The 27,284-nt window shown below is 41.3% G+C and overlaps 3 protein-coding genes and 1 long non-coding RNA gene across 6 annotated transcripts; 1 reads left to right on the forward strand and 3 right to left on the reverse strand.

The window, feature by feature from the left end:
- Positions 1-77: 77 nt before the first annotated feature.
- On the reverse strand, positions 78-21,993 carry LOC115771648 (lateral signaling target protein 2 homolog). Of its 3 annotated transcripts, none has more exons than XM_030717452.1 (5): positions 21,107-21,993; positions 4,247-4,387; positions 3,449-4,189; positions 2,202-3,385; positions 78-2,125 (listed from the first exon to the last, which is right to left on the reverse strand). In XM_030717452.1, the coding sequence occupies exons 1-5, from the start codon at positions 21,140-21,142 to the stop codon at positions 1,087-1,089; spliced, it is 3,141 nt and encodes a 1,046-aa protein (XP_030573312.1). In that variant the 5' UTR covers positions 21,143-21,993; the 3' UTR covers positions 78-1,086. The 3 variants fall into 3 exon arrangements, with proteins under 3 accessions (XP_030573312.1, XP_030573313.1, XP_030573314.1); XM_030717453.1 differs by lacking the exon at positions 21,107-21,993 and adding an exon at positions 7,127-7,153; XM_030717454.1 differs by lacking the exon at positions 21,107-21,993 and adding an exon at positions 5,997-6,120.
- LOC115771651 lies at positions 9,579-11,293 on the forward strand. The gene is made up of 3 exons (XR_004018972.1): positions 9,579-9,724; positions 10,950-11,080; positions 11,137-11,293. It is a non-coding gene; the product is annotated as an uncharacterized LOC115771651 (long non-coding RNA).
- Positions 21,994-22,725: 732 nt separating the features above from the next.
- On the reverse strand, positions 22,726-23,394 carry LOC115771650 (bursicon). Its single transcript, XM_030717456.1, has 3 exons — positions 23,262-23,394; positions 23,063-23,187; positions 22,726-22,992 (listed from the first exon to the last, which is right to left on the reverse strand). Exons 1-3 carry the CDS (start codon positions 23,392-23,394, stop codon positions 22,726-22,728), a joined length of 525 nt encoding a protein of 174 aa, XP_030573316.1.
- A 288-nt stretch (positions 23,395-23,682) lies between these two features.
- Positions 23,683-27,061, reverse strand: LOC115771640 (membrane alanyl aminopeptidase-like). Its single transcript, XM_030717440.1, has 6 exons — positions 26,424-27,061; positions 26,072-26,365; positions 25,818-26,004; positions 25,213-25,460; positions 24,043-25,155; positions 23,683-23,974 (listed from the first exon to the last, which is right to left on the reverse strand). Exons 1-6 carry the CDS (start codon positions 27,059-27,061, stop codon positions 23,683-23,685), a joined length of 2,772 nt encoding a protein of 923 aa, XP_030573300.1.
- Positions 27,062-27,284: the final 223 nt, after the last annotated feature.

The following is a 27,284-nucleotide window of genomic DNA, read 5'->3' on the forward strand; positions in this document are numbered from 1 at the left end:
TTAGAATTTCGTTTTATTGATTTAAGCAAAATATGATATATGTATTTATTAAACAGTTTTTTTTTGCTTTTTAATTTTTATTAGTTTTTATTTCAAGTCAGAAAAATATATATATAGGCATATATGTATATTATGTGTAAAACTGTGTTTTATAAAGTTGAAATCAATTTTCCGCTAGCTTAAAGAAATGTTTAACATAAAGTGGATTTCGTATAAAGTAAGAACACAATAGTCGGTACATGCCGACTATATATATATATATCTGTATATATTTATATGCCCTGTACATAAAGTAAATGTTATTATTACATTTAATTGTTAATGCGTATTGTTGGTGCTTTTTGCGGAATTTAATCTTGGGACTAATACAGGGTATATAAATAACAATAAATCACAATAATGTTATGCAAATTTTCGCTAGAATTTATGTCTATTATTCTGCTCAGTTTGCTGCACATGCTACAAAAATATATATACATTACGTACTAAAGTCTAGATCTTAAACGTGACACGAGAACAATTTCAATATAATAGCTACCCCAGTCCCAAAACCGAAAATGATCTATTTGAAATGCAGGCCATCATCTGATAAAGACATACATAGAGAAATGGGTGTGTCTGTGTGTATACATATATATTCTATATGTTGCATTGATACATATGATATGAGCTGAAAGCATTTGTTTGCAGTTACATATTTATAGGTTTACCGAATGGTACATATATAAATATATCTATATATAGTTACATGGATAGTTGCGTATAATACATAGATCAAAGCTTTATTGTACAGTTTTGATACGACACTCGGATTGGTCAATTCGTTAAAAATAATAGAATTTAGCGGTATATCTATATATATATATATATCATATATACATATATATTATATGGGGTATATGCGGGGTTTTTGTCTAGGAATTGAAAATCTTTCTCTTTTCTTTTAGGTTACAAAATATAATAAAAAACGAAAACAATTTTGACGAACGATTGCGTTTCACAGTTTTGCTTTTCCCCCCATTGGGGCGGCGCCAGTAGAGTTGCGCACATATTTGGTCTCGGCGTTGGCAGCGCCAGTGGCCACTCCTAAGAGGCACTCGCCGCCTGCGGCCTGCTCGCCTGGCTGTGCGCCTGTGTCCGGGACATGCGCACCTCACGCACATAGCATTCGCGGCAGACGCGCACCGCTTTGGTCAGACCATATTTGGGCAACGGTGCGGATGCATTCGAGCAGACGCCGCAAAAGACGCCGCCGCAGTTGCGGCAATGATGACGTCGCCGGAAGGCAGTGAATGGCGTCTGGCAGGACATGCAACGCGGCGCCTTGCCATCTGGTATCCAGGCAGGTGGCGACATTGTTGTTGTTGTTGCTGATGTTGTTGTTGTGGTGGCGGCGGCTGCTGCTGTTGTTGTCGTTGAGCCTATGGACGGCATCGATGCCGAGTTGCTATGCAGGCGCCTCCGGCTGCCACTGCGTGTGCTTATGGGTGAATTGTGCTCCGAGCTGGAGCTGCTCGAGGAGGCGCTAGAAGGAGAATTGCTGCCAACGGAATTGTTGCGCTGTCGCTGCATTTGTAGCTGCAGTTGCGCCTGCTGTTGCAGCTGCTGGTGCTGCCGTTGTTCCTCCTGCAATGTGCCGCTGGTGGCTGCCTCCTGATCACCCAAACTACGACTGCGCGCCACATGGCTGCGTGCCACTGTCGAGTTGTTGGAGCTGCTGCTGCTGCCGCTGTTGTTGTTGTTGTAGCCGCCACCGGCCAAATCTATGGTATTGTTGCGCTGCATTGCCGCGCCCGCGGAGTGACGGGCTGCATTGGTGCTACCACCGTTGCCGCTGCCCATGTTGAACACATTGTCCAGCTCCGGATTGACCTCCTCGGCTGAGTAAATGCTTTGATTGGAGCCGGCGCTCTCCTGTATCACATCGTTTTCCGAGGCACGAAACTCGAATAGCTCCGATTCCTTTGTCTTTTCTGGTATATCAATATCCTCCTGGGACGAGGACATATTGATAAGGAACACGCTGCGCAATATCTGGCGCAGATCAGAGGCAAAATTTGTCTGCAGCTGATCGGCAACACCAGCAATGCAAACGAACAGACGATGCAGCAGATTCTCAGTGCTCCTGTGGGCAATATGATGATAATAGGTTACAGAATTGCCGCCATATATGCCGATATGTAAGTTAGCTGGATACTCACTTGAACTTAAGGCGCGCTGTGGTATTGCGCATGGCCAGCGACACATCATCGGAGAAGGATGAGGCATTGCTGGTATCGGCACTGGCCAGGCCATGGCCATGATCCATTGTTTGCTGCTGCTCAGCGGTCGTCGACTCCCAATGCTCCTGGCTGCAACGTTTGCGTGCGCTGCGACTTGTGCGATGCGGATGCGTCTGATGGTGATGATGATGGTGACCTTGACTGTGCTGCTCCGCTTGTGCTGGCTGATGCTGATGCTGCTGCTGATGATGCTGGCGGTGATGGTGATGGTGGTGATGGTGTCGATGATAATGGTGGTGACTGTGGTGCCGTTGGCGTTGGCTTCCGCTACGCATTGACTGCTCGCCGCCATTTGGTGTTTTGATTGTCGATTTCTGATTGCTTCCGGTCATTTGAGTTTGCTCATTCTCGCTGCTGCTGCTGGGCAAACGCAGACGCTGCAGTGTGCGTCGTGCGGCCAACATGGCAGCACTGGTGCTGGGTTCCTCCTGCTGCTCCGATGATGGCTGCAGTTGCTCCCCTTGCTGGCGGTGCTGCTGCTCCTGTTCTGCGCCAAACTCATCGTCTTCGCTGGCCACGAAGTTGTCCGTGAGTGGCGCCGTTTGCGGTTGCAATAGATTGCCCAGATTTGTATTGGGTATTAGATAGCCGGAGGCACAATCTGCCGCTGCCACAATGGCCTTCAGTTGTGCCTCAATATATTCATCCACGTCGCTGTCGCTATCATCATTCAAGTCCTGCTCATCGCTGTCTAGCATACCACATTCCTCCTCCTCGTCTTCCCCCTCCTCATCATCATCATCATCATCCTCGCTCCAGTTGGCCGGCGGATTTGTGGACGTCGTGGCCGCCGAAGAGGTGGATGCTATGGAATGCGAGGGTGTCGGCGAGGGCGCTGGCGAGGCTGTGGGCGTGCTGCCCGCTGAAAGCGACAACATGGACGGAGAGCGTGCGACGGCCTGTGTGGCTGCACTCGCACTGCAGCTGCTGTTGTTGTTGTTGTTGTTGCGATGATCCACCAGGCGTTCGACGGCTTTGTGCGGGCTTGTTGTGCTGGTTTTTGCGCTGCCGCTGTCACTGCTGTTGGGGTTGTTATTGTTGTGGTTGTTGCTGCTGTTGTGCTCAGGACTGGGTGCTTCAATGCTGCTGTAGCCTAGTGGCACCTGCAGGCGAAATCAGTAAAGATAAATAAAGGCTGCAATTAAAAATGTAACGAGCAGCCTTACCTTTGTGTTGATCTCCTCGTTGGTGCAGAGCAGTTTCTCCAGCTGATACAGTTCCTGTTTGCTTAGGTTGCGCAACAGATCCCTGATCTTAATAAGTATTGTGCGAAATGGACGAAACATCTCGGAGAGCTCATCGCCCGGCATATCCATATTGAGCGGACCCTTTGCATAGATTACCAAACCGGCCACAATAGCCAATCGTGGTATAGAAAACATTAGGCCCGGATCGAAAGCATCCACCATGTCCTGATCGAGCAGTCCGATCTTTAGGGCACGCTGCAGCGTTTCCGAGAAGAGCACACCAATCCATTGCTGCATCTCGTATTCGTGACGCGACTTCACCTGCACCATGGCGCTCACATAGCTTAGTTCGAACTCGGCGAAGAGATGATCGAAGATCTTGAGACTCTCGTACAGCTGCTCGGTGGTCGAATCGTTAAAGTCCAGATGAAGCGTCTTGCTGTTGGGCACATTGTTGCGCAGGCATTGATCGCGCAGCAGAACTCGCACATTGCTCAGACTTTTGGTGACGGCTTGGGCCAGCGGACGCATCTCTTTGCTCTCGGATTCGCGGTTCAAAATCGATGAGCCGGCGGCAAGGCACTCGGCGCCAAACCACAGCTGCCCGGCCAGGTTCTCCTGCAGCACTTCTTCCGGGAATTTGGCGCGAAAGGCACGTGGATCGCGTTCTTCGCCCAGCAGCTCCTCCATAATCAAGTTGGTTATGGCCAACACTTTGTCCTGCAAAGGATTAAACATATTAATTATGAATCGTTAACTAGTAGGCGTGGCTCTCACCTGATTCTGGCGCAGTCTGCTGACCAGGCGCGTGCACCGATCCGGCTCGGCGCGTCCATCGAAGCTGTCTAGCTCACTAGCCACGGCAGTCAGCGATCGGTCGGCATGGTAGAAGCGTGCCAGCAAGGATTTGTCATCGGCCTGCAAGGAAGCAAGTGCAAACAGATAGGCATTACAAAAGGTGCTCTCTTATCGATGCAATAGGACGCAACTAAAGTGACGCACACACACACACCTACACCTACACCCACGTACATTTGCTAAATGCGTTGCGAATTCATGTATTTCACAAGCACCGCATCACGTAATGGAACAAACAGCCAAACGCAGCTCAGGTGAGTAAGCGCCAGGCAGCGATAGCTACTGGCAACTTCTGACGGTAAACGTGTACAGTGCTCGCTCGATATGATGAACCATAATAAGTAGACAGATGTGATTCCCCTGCAATAGGCAATTTAGCGTAAAGCCGAAATGTGTAATATCTTAATACATACTTTATAAAGTATTTAGATTTAAAATATTGTATTTACTAAAATTAAAAGTAAACCAATTTGGTTTTAATGAATTCTTTTCGATATATTTCGACGACGACTCAAATCCATAAATATATATGTATATATTTTATAGGTATTTTACAGGAGAGATACTTTCTCTCCCTCTTTCTCTCTTAAAACTATCTTGATGAAACAAAGTTGAACAAATCGATGAAAAGTTGAGTTACTTTTAAGAGAAAAGCGTTTTTGGTTTTCAAGAAATGAAAACCAAGCTATCCAAGTACAAGCAGAAAAGCTGAAGCAGAAAATATTTTGCATTGGAACTCATCACGTAGCACCAATAGGAATAATCGAAAGGTAGCATAATATTTATAAACTAAGTTTTTCCAGATACTAACATTATGAATAGGAAAAATTCGTCAAAATTGATATAGATATAGAATATGAGCAAGATCTCTTTTCATTATGCTTACAACAATGTACCAAATGTTATCAATTATCTATTCTATTCTACGAGTTAACAATGCCATTAGCTCTTGTCGAAGAGTGGAACCAGAAATATGACCCTTTACTTATGAGCAGTATCTTTAGATACTTCTTGCACGGATCTAGGTCTTTTTAAAACAATCCAATGTTATGCATAAAGCTTATTTATTTTATTTAATTGTGTACAAATCCATTTGAATTCAATCTGATAATTAAAATAAGTTAAGCATTCGTTAGGATAACCTCAGTGAGAGAGGCGCTCTTCACTCTTCAGCTCTCTTGCGAGCTCTCTCTCTCTCTCTCCCTCTCCCTCTTTCGCTCTCTTTCTGTTGGCAAGTTAACGGCAGCTGAACTTGTTTAATTTTTGCTCTGGTGCTTTTTTGTTTTCTTTCCTTCTGCTTTATTTATGCATTTGTGATCTGTTTAAATATGAAATAAAAAGCGGACGAAAGGCAACAGAGCTTAAATGCTAAATGCGTTGGAAGGAAACAGAAAACGTACGACGAAATGTGTTTATTATTAAGACAAACACGTCGAAAAAAAAAACGTTGACTCCGTCGCAAACTGCGCAGTTCGACAAGCCAAGTCAAGAGCAGCACGGAGCATTAAGAGTGGGGGCAGCAAACGGGGCGAGGCCAAGGCAATTGCAAAAGTTTTTGCGTAAAAGAAAACTAAAGCGATATAATGTTTAAAGGGAAATTACGGCAATAAGAAACAACCACGTCATATACAATGAGAGAAAGAGAGAGAGAGAGAGATAGCTTAATTACCACGTTTCCAGTTAGCTTTTCAGTGAACGCCAGCGAATGTCCAATAAGAAAACTGAACCAAAACTGAAAATGAATCACGCGCGAATCGATGAATGTGGAATAAGTAATAAAAACGTATAAAATGAAGTTAAGAAAACGATATACGTACATATACAAAAAAAAAATAATTTAACCGAAAGCGACTCAATGCCGACGTCAGCGTCAATGCCTACGTTGTGTTGTTGTTGTTGTTGTTGCTACATGTGGCAATTCCATTTGTTTACACAACAATTAAACGTGCAATAAGCGAAACGCTGTGCGTGTGTGTGTGTGCGTATTCGTGTGTGTGTGTGTGTGTGCTCGTTTGCTTGCGGGCCTCTTGACTTTCGGTTCTTTGGGGCCATGTCTTGGGTAGAAGCATTATGTCTATTATATATGTATGCAAGGTCGTGAGTAAATAGTTCAATGACTGCCGCCACACAAGTTCTCACAGCCGCTCGCGCTCCTCGCTCTCCCTCTCTCTCTCTCTCTCTCTCTCTAACCGTCTCTTTCTGCTTTTGGTCAAATAGCGACGTCGCAGTTGATCGAGCATTTGTTGCTTAGCGCCAGATTTATTATGGACATTCATTCCACGGCATTGCGACACTACGCAGCACGTTTTTATCGAAATGCGCATCGGCTTGGCTAAAACACAACTTCAACGTCAATCAAATTTGATTGATAAAGAGCGTTACTTTGGTGAGCAGTGCTCTTCAAGCGGATGCCAACGACCGACCTTAAGGTCCACAGCAAACACATAATTAATGAATTAATTACACTTAGCTTATATTAAGTTTAATGCGCGTATCTCAATTGCAATTAAAAGCAGAGAACCGCAGGCCTCAGACAAAAACAACAACACCTGAAAGTGTAATTAAATATTCCATGTGTGTTTCGGCCAAGTGTTATATCGTTAGGTACAGCTAATGCCGGTTAAGGCGCCGTCAGGGATACATTAGAGTCATTTTCTTAGCTATAAAATTGAGGAAATCCAGCTTTATATTCATTATAGTTATATGCTAATACCTTGGATTGTGTCATAAGTGTATGCGTATATTTCTAATTGCCATCCAAAGTGAACTCTATATGGAATGTTTTTGTGTACAACTTACACACTGAGTCATCCATTTTCTAAGGTACAATAATATTAGAGCTCCCCAACTTTCTGTTAATAGGGCTTAATGATAATTTTGTAATGTTAATCGCATGAAATCAGTTAATGATTGTATTGTTGTGGTGTGTTGTCGTTGCACTTAAAAAAATAAAACTTGATCTCTTAACAGCGGACAAATGCCCTTTCTTTTTGGTCCCAATCGTTTGCCCTTTTCCTTTTCGAACCAAGTGGACTTCAATTCGTCGATAGCTTTTCCGGACGCTCAAACATTTATTATAGTCACCATATTTTAATTTTAAAAATTCCAAAAAATTATAAAACATCAATTTTGGGCATGTTAGCTGAGTCGTTTATTCAAAGTTAACAAACAATATTTAGGAATTTTCAAAATTCTTTAAAAAAATAAACCTCTACAAAAATAAAAACACCTTTTGTTAACTTTAACTAAGAAAAATGGGTTTCATCAATGTTGACAACATCAAATTCTGTTGCATAGTGTGATTAGGGGTATTCCCCACTGCCCAATGCTATATTAATTGTAAATATGCATGTTTTTTTTTTTTTAGCAAACATGATAACAAACCGAAAGCAGTGTTGATTTTAGTTTAATTTGTACAGCTGTTTGATTTTAATTTCTATGTTTGATATATAAACAAATGTACAAATTTAAAATAATATTAAATAAGAGAATTTGTATAAAATCATAAAATGCAAAAGAAAATTTGCGGCCATGGAATGCGAATGGATGCAAAAATCGATATACATATACACATTTGTGTAGCCCCATGTTGAAATGCTTTAAAATAATACTCTCTAAACTGCGCAAAGAAGGCCCGCAGAAGTTTTATAAATACTAAGGCCCATATGTCTAGGTAGTTTTAGTTATTTTTGGGAAATAATGCACAGAATATTTGAATTATTGCCCCAACTGGTTGATTGTAGCTTATCGCAAGAACAGCAAAAACAAAAGCAATAATACTAAATTAAATGTGAGTAAGCGAATCGAATGTTGCTGATAGCACACACACACACACACACGCACACACACACACACACACACACACACACACACACACACACACACACACACACACACACACACACACACACACACACACACACACACACACACACACACACACACACACACACACACACACACACATACATATGCATATATATAGCCACAATTACAGTAAACATATCAAAAGTCCAGACAAACAAGACAAGTGTTTGTAGGCGCATGTGGACTTCGAGTGTGCGGTTGCAATTCGTATAAAAAGCATGAAAATGAGACAAAAACGTTGAATGCCAAAACGTTAGTCAATCATTTTCAGGCAACAGCAGTTGTTAAGGACACAATTTCTGACGTCACACAAAAAGCGACCTTGCTGGCACAAAATGGCCAGCAACAGGCAACTGACACAGGTCCTTGAGCCGCCCGGGACGAGGACGAGACCGAAGGCGTGCAAGAGCACGGGCAGTAGCAGGAGCAGGAGCAGGTGACAGGCTTAAATTGCAGGCAGTTTTTAACCTCGACTGCAGCTGGAAAAACGCATGAGGTGCTCAACGAGGAAATTCCCCCCTGCCCAGATGGCACTCATGAGAAGCGTCATGCGGTGGCGCCAAGCCGACTGCGAGTTCCCTTTCAACAGCTGTTCGTCTATCTATTGACGCACTTGACATTGAATGCACGCTGTGAGGTCGCATCTTTTCTGGCACTCAATCAGTTCAACAATTGGCAGGGGAGGAGGGGGGACAAGCCAAAGAAATAAGAGAAAAATATTAGCAATTGAAAGCCTTGATTACACACAACAGCAAGAATGCGAACGAGGTGGAGACCCAATGTTAACCCCACAACATGACCTTATAAGCATGAGTGCACACATATATATACACACATATCTGAACGATTGTATAACAGAATAAAGCAATATTTTGTGCGCTTCCCTGAGGCGCTGGCACCTGCCCCAAAACGGTTAATTGCCAATTAGCGACGTGTGTGGGCCAGGGAAGAGGGTTGGGGGTGTGTGATTTCTATTGAAAAATCAATTGAATTTAATTGCTGCACAATTTATAACTAGAATTAGAATAGTGTCAAATTTAATAGAGTCACAAACGGTGAGAAAATTATCAAACAACTAGCAGCTGTTCTAGTTTGCCCCAGGCCCCAGGCCCCTGATAACTGTTATCACTAAGTATGCTACAAATACACACACATACACACACACACACACACACACACACACACACAGACACACACTCAGACACACACATGTATGCATAGGTTTGCATTATAGTCGGCATGCCGAGCAAAACAAAGAGCTTCAAATTTAGTAATCACCTCACACAGCACTTGACAAATGCCAAACACAGATAATTTAGTAGGCTTACTTTTATAAATTTCAACTATGCTCTTACCATAAAAATATAAATATAAAGTTGAACAACAAAATGCGTCGCAAATAAAATAAGCTAAACAAAAATAATAAATTCGAAAGTGGAATCACGAATTAAAAGCATGCAACTTAATAGGAAACTGAGATTAAGAAACAGTGTATATTATCATATAAGTGCACTTTTCAGTTAAGAAAAAGTAAATAAAAATTGTCCAAAAACTAGAATATTGAACAAAATAATTTAATATTTTAAGCAAGTTTTTAATACAGAAATTTACGGCGATTTAAGGAATTTGATTCTATACCCTTGCAGAGGACATTACAATTTTGTCGTGAAATGTGTAACGCATAGAAGAAGACATCTCCGACCCCATAAAGTATATACATATATTCCTGATCAGTATCAACAGCCGAGTCGATATAGCCATGCTCGTCTGTTCGTCTGTCTGTCTGTCTGTCTATGCAGAAGTGTTTCTTTCCGTTGCATGTAGTACATATGTCGGAACAAGCTGGATCGGACCACTATATAACTGCCAAAGGAACGGTCGGTCAAAAATTTAGTTCATTGGAAAACTTTTTTTTTCAAGATATAACCATACTCGGCATCGACTATTTCCCTGTGCAGTATGAGTATTATGAAAAGGTTGGGTCTGCAAGGGTATTAAATCTTCGGCGTGCCGAGGATTTCCCTACTTTCTCGTTTTAATTCACAATTCTATCCGACACTATTTACAATAGATTTGTGAATATCGTATTGTGCAACTTTACTTAAATGTCTTATTTGTTACAAAAAGGCCTCATTACCATTCAAGTGATTATACAATTCTGACTTATATGTCGAGAGAGACGCTTGAGGAAACGAGGTTTGATCTAGTTCCGTACCTGTTCACGATTTCGGCCTAATTTATCGTTTACAGATGTTTATCACACAATCGAAAGTTATCGATTACATTAATAGGACAGATAATCGATTTCTCCAACTATAATCGAAGGTTTCGATTATAATGATTGTATATATGTACATTTTTGTATTGAATATAAAAATTAATCAATCGATTTATGTAAGGAAACTGATCTAAACTATACGTAAACCGAGATATATAACTGAAAGTAATAGCCATAACCGAAAATGTTTGTTCTCACAGAACAGTTAACGGAATTGGCCATATCATTTACCCATATAATACAAATTGCTATATATAAACTATAGCATTTGGTAATTGTTTCTAATTACAATTGTGCTTAATGGGGGCTTCCGAGGAATTAGATTAGCTTTACAATTTGATTTACAGGCATTAAGTGACACGCAAGCCCAACTGAAATTGAATTAAATGTATATATAAATGTATTTATATGTACACACAAAATGTATGCCTAGATATTCGAATATATATAATATATGTTTTCACTTTCGATAAACAGGCAATGCACGATTCGAACTGAGTGTAAAAATACAAATGCGATTGTGAAATTGTCGCCTTTGGCAATGGTGTCGATAATTGGGGAACTGTCTCAACAAGGGAAATGAGCGCAATTTAATGAGGCGGCAAAATGTGAGTCATGGTCAAATTAATTATATAAATAAATGATAATCGTCATATGCACACAGAATGCACAGCAGTAGCTACTACAAAAGATTAACACAAACAAATCAATGCAAGCCCCACCTCAGAGCACTTCCCAGGAACAATTTATAGGCGCAATATTTATGCCGAGTGCAAAGACAAAGACAATAAAACAAAACAAAAACAACTAAAAGAGAATGTGGCGTAAAATTAGCTGAGAAAATATAAAAAAAAACATTATGTATGAAACGAGAAAAATGCATGATTCAAACGAATTTGTTCATTATTGATCTGAAACAAAAAAAAACCTTATACTTTTATTTCCGGGCAATGCGTAATGCATTGCCTCCGGATTGCGAGTGCATTCAACTTGCAAAGCGAATAATATAACTATAAAGGCAAAAATAAAGTAAAATTCCCTTAATATTCAAGAAGCATAATATGCCGAATCCGGCAAAAAGTAAAACGGAAGTTAAGCTAACTCTCAGGCATATAACTCTCCCGATTCAGGTTCTATGTGCCGAAATTTCAATGCAGCCCCGTTTAAGAGTCAACAAAAGTGGCAAAAATTAAACATTTTATTATGTCACAATTTATTCAATTTGTTAACAAATAAAAGGTCACATTTGCATACATTTCCAAACAAACATGCAAGCGATAGAAAGCGACACACAAAGAATGAGAGAGAGAGAGAGTGAGAGGGCTAGAGACGGAGAGAGACAGTCAGAGAGAGAGAGGGGTATAGAGAGGGCTTGAGATTGACCGAGTGAATAGCCAAACAAACAAACCAATGCGGAAGAGGCGACAACAGGCGAACAAACAGGGCCAAAAACAAAAGCCATTCCAATAAATTGGATAATGACCGCGTTGGGTTTGGGCCAGCTTAGGCCGCAATACCACCTGGGCTGACCCGATTACATATTCATGAATCGCGGCGAGGTTCGACGTAACCCTTCCATCAAATCATTCTTATGTCATTTGTTGATATAATTTCAACTTAAGTAGAGTATCTAAGATAGAGATTTTAAATAATTACTGGAAATTATTGCCTTGCCCTAGTCTAGTCAGGAGTGCCCGACTGTAAGATGCCCTACAACCCTTCCAGATTCCTTCTACATTTATATATATACAAATGCTTTTCGCGCAGACTGTGCTGCTTCTTCCCGCACACTATAAGAAAACAGTTTTTGATTATCTTCGGTGCTTATTGTCCGATCATAAATATGTCATCAAAACGAGCCTAAATAACGGGCTGATTTATCCCAAAAATAAAATATTCTGTCCAGAAGAGATTTTTTCTTTCTTGTTTCATAATATAATCATTGAAAAAAAGTTTTCCTCTTATCGCATGCATTTTTGCTGAATACTTTAAATGACTATCAGTGCATTGAGACTATAAAGAACTATGGCATTTTCTTTATATAGCAACAACAATTGCACATCAGTGTGCTTTATCAGATTTGCATGCCAAGAAGCACACGTAAATGGAATATTTATAGACAATATAGATAAATATTATAGCTTTATACTAATAAACGTGCCTCATTCGCAGCCCAAGCTACTGCATAAATATGTTATTTTATTGGCCCAAAGCCTTGGCAGGCAAGTTTATAGTTTATTAGTAGTTGTAGTAACTAAAAGTTTAAATTTACAATTTTAAACAATTTTGTTTTCTTCACATTTTTGCCCATCTTCTGGCATGACCTTCCTGCGCGACAGGCGACCCACTTACAAAGAGGAACTACAGTCGCCTCGAGTTGAAGCGAATTTTGCAAACCTGAGTCAAAAATCGGGTTAAACCAAACATTAACTGGCTCAGGGGCTGCTCGGTTCAGCCACGGATCTGTTGCGATTATCAGACAATGCTTTGCTTCCATCCACAGGCGCCACAGTTTGTTGCCCATTGATGACAAAGATGATGAACCGCAAACGCTTTCACTTTTCTTTACGTTTTGTTTACTTGTATACCCTGAACCCATTGCAAATGGGTAAATGGGGTATTATGATTATGCACAAGAAGCATCTCCGTCGATCATGTTTGGTTTGTGTCATCGATAACTTAGACCGTATCCATTAAATCGATAAAATCGATATCGAACTCCTGCTTGTTAATCTTGTATCCTAGCTTTAAACAGATCCAAAAAATACCTCCACAGGCACAGTCTGGTGCTCATTATGTTATACACTTTTGTATTACAACGTGAATCTCCGCAAATTAGTTAATCGGGAACACATTTCTCATAGTGAGAGCTTATGGGAGGAAGCAGCACAGCAGCGTACAGTTGAGTCAGGGTATCTCCTAGTCGGGCACTTTCCACCAGAGCACTCTTGAGGTTAGAGTGCAAGCTACGCAGCGTTTAATCATTCGACATGCGTTGTCCGCACTCGGAAGTGACGCTTCGCTAATTGAATAGCCAGAGATATTCTCAGTTTAGCCAGCTAGTGTTTTGCGGGGAACGGTGGGGCGGCGTTGCTTTGTTCGCAGCACGCGCAGCAGTTCCAGTTTCACAGCACCAAATAGACCTCTCCCCAACACGCCGACCCCTCTCTCTCTCTCTCACGCTCTCTAGCCAGCTTTCGCATCTCATTGATATGCCGGGCAGAGCGCGTGGTCTTATGCAACTGCCGCTTTAAGCTATTGATAAGGCTGCTCTGTAGGGCACACTGTCGGGCAGTCTAGCCTGTGCTTCACTCTGTTCGTGGGGATTAGGTAATATATGTGTATGTACGAGTGCCTCGGTGGCTATTCGAAAGTAGGAGATTGGCTGCTGGCCAGTGCATTGCACTGCTCGCAATGCAGACGCCGACGATGTCGACGACGACGTCGACGACGATGCGACGAGATCGATTCGATGTGAATGGTGAAAATTTCACCGCTTTTACTTTTCCCATTGCACACGGTCAGCGGTCTGCTTGGCCATAAATACTTATATATATATATATAAATTTGTATTTTTTGGTTGGAAAATGTTGCTGTCAGCGCGCGTCGGGTAAACACGTAAGCCGTAAACGTAATAATTGACATATTGGCGCAGACAACGCTGCGCCAAACCACCTGCAGAGGTGGCCAAGCCAGAAGATGGCCCGGCCTGGTCGCACTAGCGAAAAGCAAAAGGGGGGCTTTTACTTTGGCATAAAAATGTATTTAATTGTAACGTTTACCGTTTGCAATCAGATCCCAACTAAGTAGGATCCATCAACAATCAAGCACAGACAGCTGTCGGTGTCAGCTGGAGCTGTATGTGATAAAAGAGAGCTGTCGAAAAAGCTCGGCAACTTCAAAAAAACTAATGGGATTAATTTCAGAAATCAAAACTCAAGTTTCACGACGGACAAACCATGATATGCAACGATAATGGCTGGCGCAGCCAACTTAATAGCTGCACTTCATGTTGCCAGATCGGTGTAAGAAATCAAAAATTTCCTTTACTTTATTGTGCCTGTCTTTATGCTGTCTATAGACATGGCGTTGCCCAAAGGGGTACTTTACAACAAAACAGAAAGCTTCAATTTATTGTAAGGATCTTGTACTGGCGCAGCCAACTTAACACAGACACAATATTATATTGTGTTGCCAGATCGATAGAAATTATAAATTATAATTCACATTCGTACATTTATTGCTACATTTTCTTTCCTAATACCCGCCTTTTACTTTTTAATGTAGCCGAATGAAGCTCAAAAGTTACAACTCTCACCAACGCCACTCTCACATGAACTCATGAAAATGTCATGAAAAGTTATTTAATAGCAATGTTAACAATCTACCATCGACTAGACAACTTACGTACCTTGCATTATCGCATTAGATGCAAGATTTATGTAGATTATGCCAACAAATCGCAGCTCTACAATAAAAAGCAAAAAACTTTGCCAGGCCAATTAACAGCCAAGGATTTTGTTCAGTTCGAGATTTTCACTCCGTCAATCGTAGCTCGTAAATAACCGATTAAACCGATTCACACTCTGTTAATTTAGCCTATGTATGTCTAAGTGTATACATATGCAATACATTTTCCGAAATGCTCAACTGACTCAGATGTGCGCTGCTTGCCGCCTTCATTCACTCAATACTTTTCACAATTCATCAATTTTAAGTGTTGTTATCACTTGTTTTCATAGTACTTGAGCCGCATGCGTCACAAAGGGCGTACTAAACAGCGCACTAAGTACACAACACACGCACACACACACACACACACACACACACACACACACAATTGATTACTTTTATTAATGTGCATGTGTAGGTTTTCATAGTTCCCAATGGAAAAGTTACAGATACGCAGAATATTTTACACTGGCTCTTGTCACTTTACACTTCTTCTATGTCGAGCTGTAGGAAAATAACGACAATTAAATACCCTTTTGATAATCTTTCTATTGATAAGAATAAGCTCGCATCTTGATGTCAAAATAAACATCGTGAACTGAAAAGTTGATGAAGATATATTTAAAAAATGTTGAAGAATAAAGTTTTCAACGGGGCGTTCCTATGGAAGCCTGATGATATACCGATGTTTATATATATGTATGTTAGGCTCGTTTTCTTAGAATATATTTCAAAAAGAGAAGATTTTGAGATTATGAGTGTATTCCAATTGGGACTATTCAAATACACGTATACATAACTAACGTAATAATAATCTAATAGTCTAATAAGTAAACTGTTCATAAACAATTAGGATAAACTCCAAAAAATATATATACATATATTCTTGAGAGGTTCAAAAATGTCTTCACCAATGGGTTTCATTTCAAGTGAAGTATTAAAAATGCCCACTGGAAGTGTATTAAGAAAACACTTTAATTCATCGTCGTATCAACAACAAATAAAATGGTTAAACCGCTTACGAAATTCTTTCCAGCGTTAAAGATCACGTGCAAATCATTTGGGGGAAAAGCACAATTCAGCGAATTAATTTAAATGATATTCAAGTGCAAAAGCATGCGAAACACTCGTGAATACAACGAATCAAAATCGTGCATTTCTCTATATTATTTATGTGTTTATGTGTATCGTAATATTTAGATAGCATTTTCTGGGCTTTACTAGAAGAACCAACCAAATGGGGCCAGCTGAAACGAGCGCAGAGCAAAAGTTGTTAACAGACGGCGGCGTCAACAGTGGCACATGTCAATATGGCCCAAATTGTATGAGCCAATGGATAACAGGTTCTTCTTGTTGTTGTTGCTGTTGTCGTTGTTGTTGTTGTTGTTGTTGTTGTTGTTGTTGCTGTGGGCACGCGCAACAGGCCGCGTCCGCCATTCACTTGACGACACCAATAGCAGACGCACACACATGCACATAGACACGCACACACATGTACAGAGACACGCACACAGACTGCATGCTGTCTCATTTAGATTAACGGTGCGTATGCGCATCGCACTCATTCATAAAGTCTATTTGTTTATTGTAAGCGTACACTGCAAGAAAATCAGGTGCACTGTGTTTATATTAGTTGAGATGTGATTTGAAAATAAATTAAAGACTTATAAACATATGAAGTCTATTGAATCAATACAAATCTAACTATATAAAGAAAATCAATAAAAAACTTAGTTTAAATCTGACTATATAAAACTAAAAACAGGGTTGCCACTTGTTAGACCAAAACTCTCTTACACTCCTACGAATGACGACTCTTCTCTTTGTTTTCTTTCCAGTGCATAAAAGAGTTTAATTTTTAACGTGTGTGCGTGTGTGTGTGTGTGTAAATAAAGTAGCCGTGGCACTAACATTACCAATATTAAGTATACAATTAGCAACTGTACTTTGCCGCTGGTCTTGAGTATTTCGTTTCATTTCTATGTTGTTTCATTTGCTTCCTCAACATGAAATGGACATGTTGCGTCTGTGGTTGCTTTATACAATTTTCACGCATTATATGTTGTTGTTTTTGTTGCTTATTTTATAGGGTTAAGAAAGCGTTACGAAATGAATTTTCAACAGGCAGTCTCGGCGTTTTGAGAATGACATGCAATTCGACCTCCATTGCCCTGCAAGTCAGTTACTTGCAACATCTATCTCTTTTCTCTCTCTCTCTCTCTCTCTCTCTCTCTCTCTCTCTCTCTCTGTCTCTCTCTTTCTCTATTGCTATCTCTCCAGCAGAAAGAAAGCTCTTTGGCCCACAGACATTTGTGTCAAAAATGACTGTTAAATGTTTTTATATTTATTTTTGTTGTATTTTCTTATTTTAATTGTTGCCATTTCGCCTGCTCATGTTTTTTCTTTGCACAAGCAGCATTATTATTATCGCGGCAGGCAGAGTTTACTGTGTTAATGGACGCTTTGTGCTGATGGCGCGAACTTAAGTGCTTTACCCTTGCAACATACTCCGAATGCAGAGAAAACCGAATTGTAATTGTGGAAAAATTAAACAAATATATACCTACATTTTTTTTAAAGCGAAAACCTTAAATGTTAACCAAGACCAAAAATAAACCAAATATAAAATGCCCTAGATAACGATATATATACTATAACTATCTTCTTCCCACAGAGCTATGAACATTTTTTGCCAACTTTATAATACCCTATAAAAAGCAATTGTAGCTGGATTTCACTTTTTATAACTATCTTTTTTTTCGCTGACAAACAATTCAATGCCAACATTAATCGAGCTAATGACACACAATTCTAATAGGCAAGTTTTCAGGCAGTATAAAATGTTGAATACGTAGTACGTATGTATAATGAGGCATTTGAACAGATTCCAACAAAGAAGTGTAAAAATAGAGAACTGAATAAAATGGCAAATTGTGATTGTTCACATTCCGCGCTTCATAATTAGATGAACAACAGGTGGACCCCCTCCAAAGACGTTAAGGTCGCACAGGTGGGAGGTAGCCAGATCGACTCAAATACTGTTATATATTATAGTATTTATATATACACACGGAAATTCGGAATCAGCATACCCACAAGGCTTATAGATAAATAAATATAAGCCACGTGTACATTTAATAATTTGCATATGCATATGTGTACATAGAATAAAAGCAATATTTATTGAACAGCTCTAGACTTTTAAGCATATACACATAAATTACAATAGAGTGCACATTGAACTCTAATCCTGTTTATTACATAATGCTTGCAATAATATATCTGGCCGGTGGGTGTATTTCGATTGTGCCCATTTGTTAATCAATTGCAATACCTTGTTGCAATTGTTTTAGCTTTTACTGGATTTATTTTGGCTGTTCTTTGTCTTTATGTAAATTTGTAAAAATAGTTGCAACGAATTGCATGGCTTTAATGTATTGTTGTCTATTTTAAATATAGCGTTGCCACATCGTGAAAATGTCATTTGGAAGACCTAAGAAATCCGGCAACTATTGCGCTGAATACTTAAGTACAAACAATGCTTGTATTTTTAAGTATGTCTGTAAAAATAAGCAAACATACTTTGGCCACACTTGCCTTGATTTATTAGCCAGCGTCTTCGCTCAGAATCGCAAGACAAAAGCAAAACAAAGGAAAGTTGCCGCAAAGCCAAAAAAAAAAACAAGACACACAAACAATAACGGCAACAATGAAGCACCAGGAAGCATCTGACGGATTACACATGTGCAGTCAATGAAAGAAAATAAGTGAGAGAAGGTGGAAGAGGGAGAGGGAGAGGGCGCAGACGGAGTGCAAAAACTATGCTGCATTTTCTATTTCATTCATTCGCCTGCTGACTTTGCCGCCTCTTCTACTGTGCTTTGATGTTGGAAAACGTAACGTTATTTACGAGGTTTCCAAGGCAAGAGTAGGCAAACAAAGAAGTGTGTTAATGAACAGCGCAAAAAGAAAAGCAAGACGAAAAAGAAATTGCAACAACAACACTAGCGAAGCAACCGGAAAGTGAAGCAACTCAAAAAACTGCTTCATTTTATTTGTATTATATACATACACACATACATATGTGCAAAAACAAATGGAGAGAGAGAGAGGAACAAAAATTAATTCCATGATGCATTAGTATGCGCATGCATGTGTATGCACATACATATACACATGTGCCTTTCCAGTGGCTTATGTGCATATAAAAAAAAAAACTTTAATGAATTTATTACATTTCAGTGCAGCGAGCGTAGAAATTTTCAATTAAACGCAAATAATAAATTGCACTATAAAAACAGCTATAAAAATTGGGTAAAGCAGCAGAAATTGATAAATGGGAAATGGGAAGCATCTAAATCGATTGAGCCATGCTTGGCTGAACCAAAATGATGTGCATGTGTGTGTGTGTGTACCGAACGAATTGACCGTATATGCCGTTAGATAATCACGTATATGTATGTATATGCAAATGTGTGTCTTTAATCTAACTGCATTTGCCATACCCTCTAATGTTCCAGACACAAATTATTGAGATCTTTAACTGTACCTTATACATACGTAATTTATAGGTATGCATATGGTCTGTAATATCGCATCTAATCAGGCTAGCTCTATTCCATTGAACCAATTTTAAATCTTATCTAATCTCTACACTTATTTTATACGCAAGCGAGATAGAAGGCTACAATTCCAGAAGCAGTACTGTCGAAAGCTATCTTATTTCTGTAAGTTTTCAACAATTATCAAGTCAAGTTATTTCTTTACATCATTTCGAAAATGACCTCCACTCGGCGAGGTCACAAATATAAAACTCTGATTTTAAACAGATTTTTTAATGGATATTTTACGTGTAAATTGTTTCTAATTTCATTTCATTTCATACACTCCACATTTGTGTATATATATATTTGAACATAGCTTGTGAAACGAGCAGAGCGTACGGCAATCAAAACGTCAAGCGGATTGATGGATTGACGTGCGATTGCAGTTAAGAGCAACAAGGGAAGATACAACACTTAAATCGAGAGTGTAAGGGGGAGTGTGAAAACTTATTTTTGGAACAGTATAAAATGAAAAAGATCTTAACGGGACACATTATATTTCCAGGCAGCATCGTGAGAGCGTCAAGCGATTCGTCTTCCTAAATTTAGAATTCAATGAATTTGTGTTTGGAAATTTCTTTTATTTTGAGTGATGTTTGAGGCTAAAAATAACTAAAACTGAAAATGCTCGATACAATACTAATAGAAAATCTGATATATCTAATTAGATTCGTGTCGATTTGTGCAATGCTCATTATACTTGGAAGAGTTTTCAATTGGAAATTCCAGGTTTTTTTCCATTGAAATGAGCTGCCGCCTGGCAAAACAACAAAAATTCCCAGTCAAAGCGGCCATTTTCAAAGTCGTCTCAGACAATTACATACGTACATATATATATACACGTATTACTAAATACGTATACATACGTATGTATATACATACGTACAAACATGCCTTTATTAAAATCAAGAACAGAATCAAAATTACTATACGTAGTTCGCAATTTACAACACGAACAGACCGATGGCTACTGTTGTTTCTTTTTGTTGTTTTTGTTTGTGCTGTATCAAGTGTTGTGTTCCGCACATGTTGCCAATTTGTATAGTGTGGGTAACGTATGCAGTTTTCACATGTTAATGCAACTGCCTGCGCGCTAGTGTTGGTAAATGTTGCGGCTGTTGTTGTTGCTAGCTGGTTTCCAACTTCTGCCAACGTCAGCGAATTAATCATGCAAGCCCCACTGCCAGCGATTACAATAGCTAACTACGAATGAGGAAAATAAAAATTGCGGTTAAAACGCAGCTGGCCGTGTGTGTGAGGGAGAGGAAAAGAGACTGAGCCAGCCAGGGCCAAAGCAGCGCAGCGATGACGTCACAAGCGCACACAGCCGCACGCTACATCTCGCTGCTTGACACCATTTGCGCTATTGCTCTTAATTAATTACAGGTCTCCTTCATTGTATTTTTTTCTTTGTAATATATTTTTAAATGATAAGCAGAGACCAACACAAAGTGAGACGCACCAACTATTATCATAATTATAGAACTGAACTGTGTGCGTGTGTGTGAGAGTACAGGCAAATGCAAATTAGGTTATCAGCGTTTTGATGTTAATGTTGCTTTCTGTTGGCATACGCACCTTCGGTTTATTTAGCCACTTGCGAAATGTATCCATGGTTCAGCTTGGCCGTCCCGTTACCGTCAGCTTAACAGCTGTTAAAACTTTAACTGAGCCACCGTCTCTCTCCGCCCGACTACTACACACCGATGACAATTAATCTGTGTGTAAGCAGGCTGTCAAATGACTAGCAGTTGGCGCCGATTTGCTCCAATAGATGGCGTCGTTGTCGTCCTTGCCCAACGCGCGCGACTCGCACACAACAACAATAACATAAACGAAATGGCGCGTATGACAAATCCAAACAAAACAATAGCAAATATGCAAGAGACCACAATAACAACTATGTGTCTGGGTGTGTGTGTGTGTGTGCCTGTGTTTTGTTTGTGTGCGTACTATGTTCTGCTTACTGCTTGGCCACACTGCGTTCAATACAAGCGCATATGCATGCGTGTGTGTGTTGTGTGTGAGTATGTATGTTCGACTTTGTGCGCTACTGTTGCATTCGCGTTGTTGGATTTTCACTTTTCGGGCATTTTCAATGCACTTTATCGAATTTTACACTTTTTGTATAATTTGTATAAATTGCTTCGTCTCATGCTTCTTTTTATTTTGTAACTTTACAAGTGCTAAATTAATTTTCTTTTTTTAAATGCCTTTTGCACTTGGCTTCGTGTATTCGTATTCGGTTTGCTTTTAACACACACGCGTGACTGTTGCGTGCTCTTTCACTATCCAAAAATCATTTGAACTGCATTCCTTAATGTGGAAATTGCGTCGATTTGTTAAAATTCTTAAATTAGGTTGAATCTATACCAGAACACAATGGGAAAATAGTTTTTTTGCGAAAAAACCATTAAACTCACGCAACACTTATCCGCCCTACCGTCTAACCAAGCGAAACATGTACGTTGCGTTCAAAGATTTTTTTTCGACTAACATATGTTAAGATTTTTTTGTTATTTAAAATAATGTAAACGGAATGTTAACACGCTAACCATCGATAAGATATTCGATAGCCATCGATGATGTTGCACGCTGGAAATGGTACGCTGGTCAAACTCAGATTTTCGCTTACACAGTTAACATATGTAGGAGAATATTGCTTGCTCAAATTATGTTGCTATTCGAGTAGTTAATGACTGAACATTGTTCATTTGTTAGCCGAATTTGGCATATCACTTTTACTTTATTCGATGAATGCAAAAAATATATTGTGCATTAACAGTTTCTTAACATGCTCTTATTTGCGTTATCGTGCTCATATTTGCGTACACATCCCCCTAGCATTAAAATAACTGTTAAGCAGCAAAACGAATTTACGTTCAAGACCTAATAGAAAAATAGTATATATATGTATGTGTATATTATGTATATATGCAAATTGTAGTCAATGTAATGTATAACGGCAGAAATCTATTCTAATTAGAAATTTGAATTCGCCTTGAATTTTAAACATGCCGTATCAGTCAACTCAGAACTTTCATTGAAACAACTGGCAACTACCATCGAAAGGTGTGCGAACGAGACACCTATATAAATTGGCGCCAACATTTGAAAGATTAAATATATTATGCGGCCATTAAATGTATTTCAATGTACAAATTGTGTGCAAAATATTCTAAGCTAGCGAATTCTATTTACTGCAAGGCAATTCGTCGAAAATGATTGTTGAGCGGACCCTCGTCCGAGTAGCCAGCGATCTCCTGGGGAATAATACCCGATTCCTCAATCGAGGTGCACGGGCGGCACATGCACTCTAGCGGCGCCTTTGTGAGGACTTTCTTAAACTTGCGCTCACCATGCTTGACCTTGGGACAGAACAACGAGACGGCCGCCTCACGCTCGCCCGACTCCTGGCAGCACATACAGGAACGCTCCATTTGCCAGATCTTGCTGCCCGACACCTGACAGGCCAGGAGAGAGTATCAATGGATTGTGATTGAATTGATTGATTGATTGTGATTCGATGCCCACCTGTATATAGCTGGCACAGCGACCCACACAGGCAAACGAGGGTATCGGCTTGGGCACACAGCCCGGATACTGCAGGACATGGATGACGGGCGTTACCTGGCAATCGTCGCCCAGATGTCCGATATCTGCAGATGCAAGCAAAGCGGATCTGAGGGCTATAGATAGAAACATTAGCTAAATCTTTATCATATATTCTTACCGTTATCGTTGGCACCCGCCGCCGCGCCGTCCGCCTGGGCCATGCACAGCTTCAGCAGGCTAACCAGGACGCAGTACAACAGAATCAGCACGAAAATCCTGTTGTTCTCGTGGCGTAGCACATGGCGCAGCATTTTTCTGTTGTCCAAGTATCCCCCAAGTCGCAACGCCTGCAAATGGAAAACGCTGCCAGCCGCCCAACGCTTTTTATAGTTGCCGCTCCAAAGTGGGCTCCGTGGCCGGCGGCCGGCCGCAGCTGTCGCCCTAATGTCCTCTGCCTGGCCACATGACTTATGGCCCAATAAAGGCGTCGCGGCCCGGGACAAACCTTTTTGCCTAGTAATTGCATACATGAAAAGGGCATTTGTCCCGCTGAGCTCGCGCTCCTCGCGCTCATTTATTGCCCCACTCCCAATCACAAATCACAGCTTAAGCAAAAACCCGGCCAGCGTCGACATCATCACCAACGACATCGTCAGTCCAGCAGCTCCATTCCTCTGGGCCAGAAAACTGACCAGCTTGCCCAAGCGCTGCTCTGCCCATTGCACATTCGAGTCCACCGTGGCCAGTGCCTGGCTAAGTGTCTCCGCGGAGCTGCCGAACAGCGTCTGACTCTCCTTGTAGAAGCTCGAGAACAGCTGCTGCTGCTCCCGCGTGGTGAAATAGTCCGCCAAGTCGCTCAGCGCCTGGGCAGTCTTCGGCCAGCTCTCCAAGCTGCAATTGATCAAGTGTTATCTAACTAATTTGGAAGTGCCAGAAACTAAAACTACAAAAGAACTTACGCCTCGGCCAGTTGTTCGATGTCCTCGGTTATCATTTGGAAAATGGGCGTTACCAGGTCGGGATTCTGCTCGTACAGCTGAGCCAGGCCAGCAATCTTCAGGTCCACGCTGTTGCCCTTGCCCAAGATCTCGTTCTGGTAGTGCGTCCGATAATCTCTCGTACAGCTGGCGGCGCGCCAGTATATCTCTCTGTCTATATAGTTAGTTTCCTTTGCATAGTACTCCAATACGCGAGAGTATCCGCCAGATCTGGAGGCTGCACAGTAGAATGTTTCCCGATAGTCTGGAGATGGCTTTTCCGTGCCGCCTTCAAATAACTCCTTTACCTGGTTAGTGCAATTGGGATTCTGGTATTTGCAGAGCCAGGCGACCTGCATGTTGCGATTGTAGACATCCAACACCTTGTCCCCGGAGTTCCAACCGACGCCCAGTTTATCGAGGACCGTAACTGCGATATCGCTTAGATACTTGTTAAAGTTGGGCAGCTGCTGTGGGGTCAGACGCTTTGCTATCCTTTCCATACCCACATATGCCGCATACCAGGGTATATATTCGGTTTCTGTGCTCATGTACTCCATGAACTGGAAGACCTCCACATAATCAATCAATCCAGCGAGGGCAAAGTTGAAGAGATCGTCAATAATCGCTGCTCGATTCTCGACGGGGATTCCACTGTGGTCAGTCTTGGTCAGGGCTACTTGAATCCGGCCAAGCAACGGTTCGTTGTAAAAAACGCGATAGTAGTTGGCTTGTTTTAGATTAACGATAGCCCAGTCAATGGGCTCGTCCGACCAGCGCTGATTTATATCAACTATTTTATCAAAGTAGAAAGCGGGCGTCAGATTTTGGAAATTGGGCGACAGGTTTGTGGCGTAGGTGATGGGCACTGTGTAGCGAAGTGTGGAATCGCTGCCATCGCTGGCATTCAACAGAAAGCGTTGCTGATCCCAAGATATCATGTGGTCATCCAGACTGAGGCTCACTATGATCCGAGGGTAGCCCACCTGCACGGTAAAATCGTATATGAATTGATTCAAATCGACGTACGCGATTTGAGGCCAGTTATCCCTAAGATGGTCATACAAATCTGAGGGCAAGGTGTTACTTAAGTGGCTAAAGAAGAATGAAATCTGAGATTTAAAAGTTTGGTCTAAAGGAATTTGTACTCACTGTTGCTTCAGGTAGTTCCTCATAGCCTTGTCGAAGTTCTCCTCGCCCATTGCAAGGCGCCACATGCGGATTATACTTGCGGCCTTGGCAAATGAGATTCTTCCGAACTTGAAATCGATGTCTGCGGGTGTTACGATGCTCAGCTCTGAGCTGGTCATGGGTTGCGTAAGATTTAAAGAGTCGGTTGTTAGGATATGCTGAAGCTTATGCACAACAAACTGCTGATCCAGCTGGTATTCCGGATATAGCTGCAAGGCAACAATATGAGAAAAGACTATTAGAAACAATGCAATCGGTATCCCCCGACAGCGGAAAAAGGCTCAAAACAGATCGGAAATAACCTTTTCGATTAAGGGACTAGTAACTTCTAAGCTGACTCTAAGGAAGATATTCGTAATCTAGCCATCAAATTGTTGATTATGGCATCGAAACCTTGGGGGAAAAGGAATTTTTCGCTGTGCGAGGACGTGGCTAACACTATATTTGTGTGAGTATTATATATATTATCCAAAGTTTCGTGTTTCTAAATATTTTATGAACAAAAGAAATAATCTATAGTTGATAAGGCACTTCAGATACCACAAATCACTGTTTGCTTGTCTTACCTTGTGCCCCAAGAAGAACTCATAGTAGCGCGCGAATCCCTCATGCAACCAAATGTAACTCCACCATTTGCATGTGACGCTGTTGCCGAGCCACATGTGCGCGTTCTCATGGACTATGTTGCGAATGGTGAACTCCTTCTGCGTCCAGCCATCCGTAACGCCTGGCTCTTCCAAGACGACCTTATCCCTGAAGCATTAATTGAGTTGTATAAGTTTAAGCGGCGTTCGTCATATTAGTCCCTGGATAAACCTACTTGAAAATGACCAGGCCCCAGTTCTCCATGCTGTTGTGGGGAAAACGGGGTGTGGTCGCATACTGCAATAGCTCGTTGCCCAGCTGCTGATAAGATTGCTGGAACAGCTCACCGAATGCGGGAAGCACGCGCTCTGCCACGCTGTAGCTGAACTCCGTGTAGTTGTAGTACGCCGGTCGGGTGAGTATCGACAACGAGCTGTTGCCCCGTGCCTGGTACTCGGAGACCACGAAAGCCAACAGATAGGTGGACATAATGGGGGTAACCTTAAAGTGATCCGTAAAGCGATTATTCCTGCAATTTTAAATTGGCTTAAATGTATTCTCTGAAAGAACTATCCGCTTAAGCATACCCCTCGTCTGTAGTTTTGGTTAATTCCGTGTTACTGACGACGCTCAAACCACTTGGTCGGCCAATGTGCACCTCGAACTTGGCCTTTAGAGCGGGTTCGTCAAAGCAGGGAAAGACCAGGCGTGCGTTGATGGGTTGCATCTGAGTCAATAGCACCCATTTGGTCTTCATCGTAGCCTCGTCTATATAGCTGGCGGAGAAAAGACCCACCGTATCGGACTGAACTTTTCCGGTGTACTTGAAGTACAAAGTGTAGTTGGCATCGGCAGCTAAGGACTGCGCCAGGGGCACTGTCAGCTGCTGTGTCTGCTCCTCAGTAGTCAGCCGAGCGTTGAGTCCACTCTCCACCAGCTGGTCAGCAACATCATAGAGTGAGCACTCTTCTATATTGATGGATATATCCTTGTGCAGCGTGATTTCCTTCACATCTGCCAGCACCGCCTTCAACGTAATAAAGACCTCGCCATCGAACTGCGTACCAGGGTTGTCGGCATCGCCGCGAAGACCTATGGTTAGGTTATAGAAGATAGGCACTACGCTGCCTTCGAGCCGATAGTTGAGGGCACACTCATTGCTCCCGATGCAGGCTAATGAGAGAAGTGCGATTAAGGGCCAACTTCGGATTCGACAACCGTTCATGTTGAAGGCGATTCCAAAACTGATTTTGATTTTGGCCAATTCTATTCATATTGGCTTATGAAAATCTTTCCAACAAAGAGGTAATTTTGTTGAAAGATAAGATTAAAATCTGATCTACGATGAGCATTCGGGCAACTAGTTGATTTTAATAATTAGCAGATAGCTGTTTCCAACTGTGAATCGGTATACCTGGGGGTATATCTGTGAGGTCCCAAGCTACTGA

This window comes from Drosophila novamexicana, unplaced genomic scaffold (genome assembly GCF_003285875.2).
Source record: "Drosophila novamexicana strain 15010-1031.04,08,12 unplaced genomic scaffold, DnovRS2.1 tig00000108-arrow-pilon, whole genome shotgun sequence".
NCBI lineage: Eukaryota > Metazoa > Arthropoda > Insecta > Diptera > Drosophilidae > Drosophila > Drosophila novamexicana.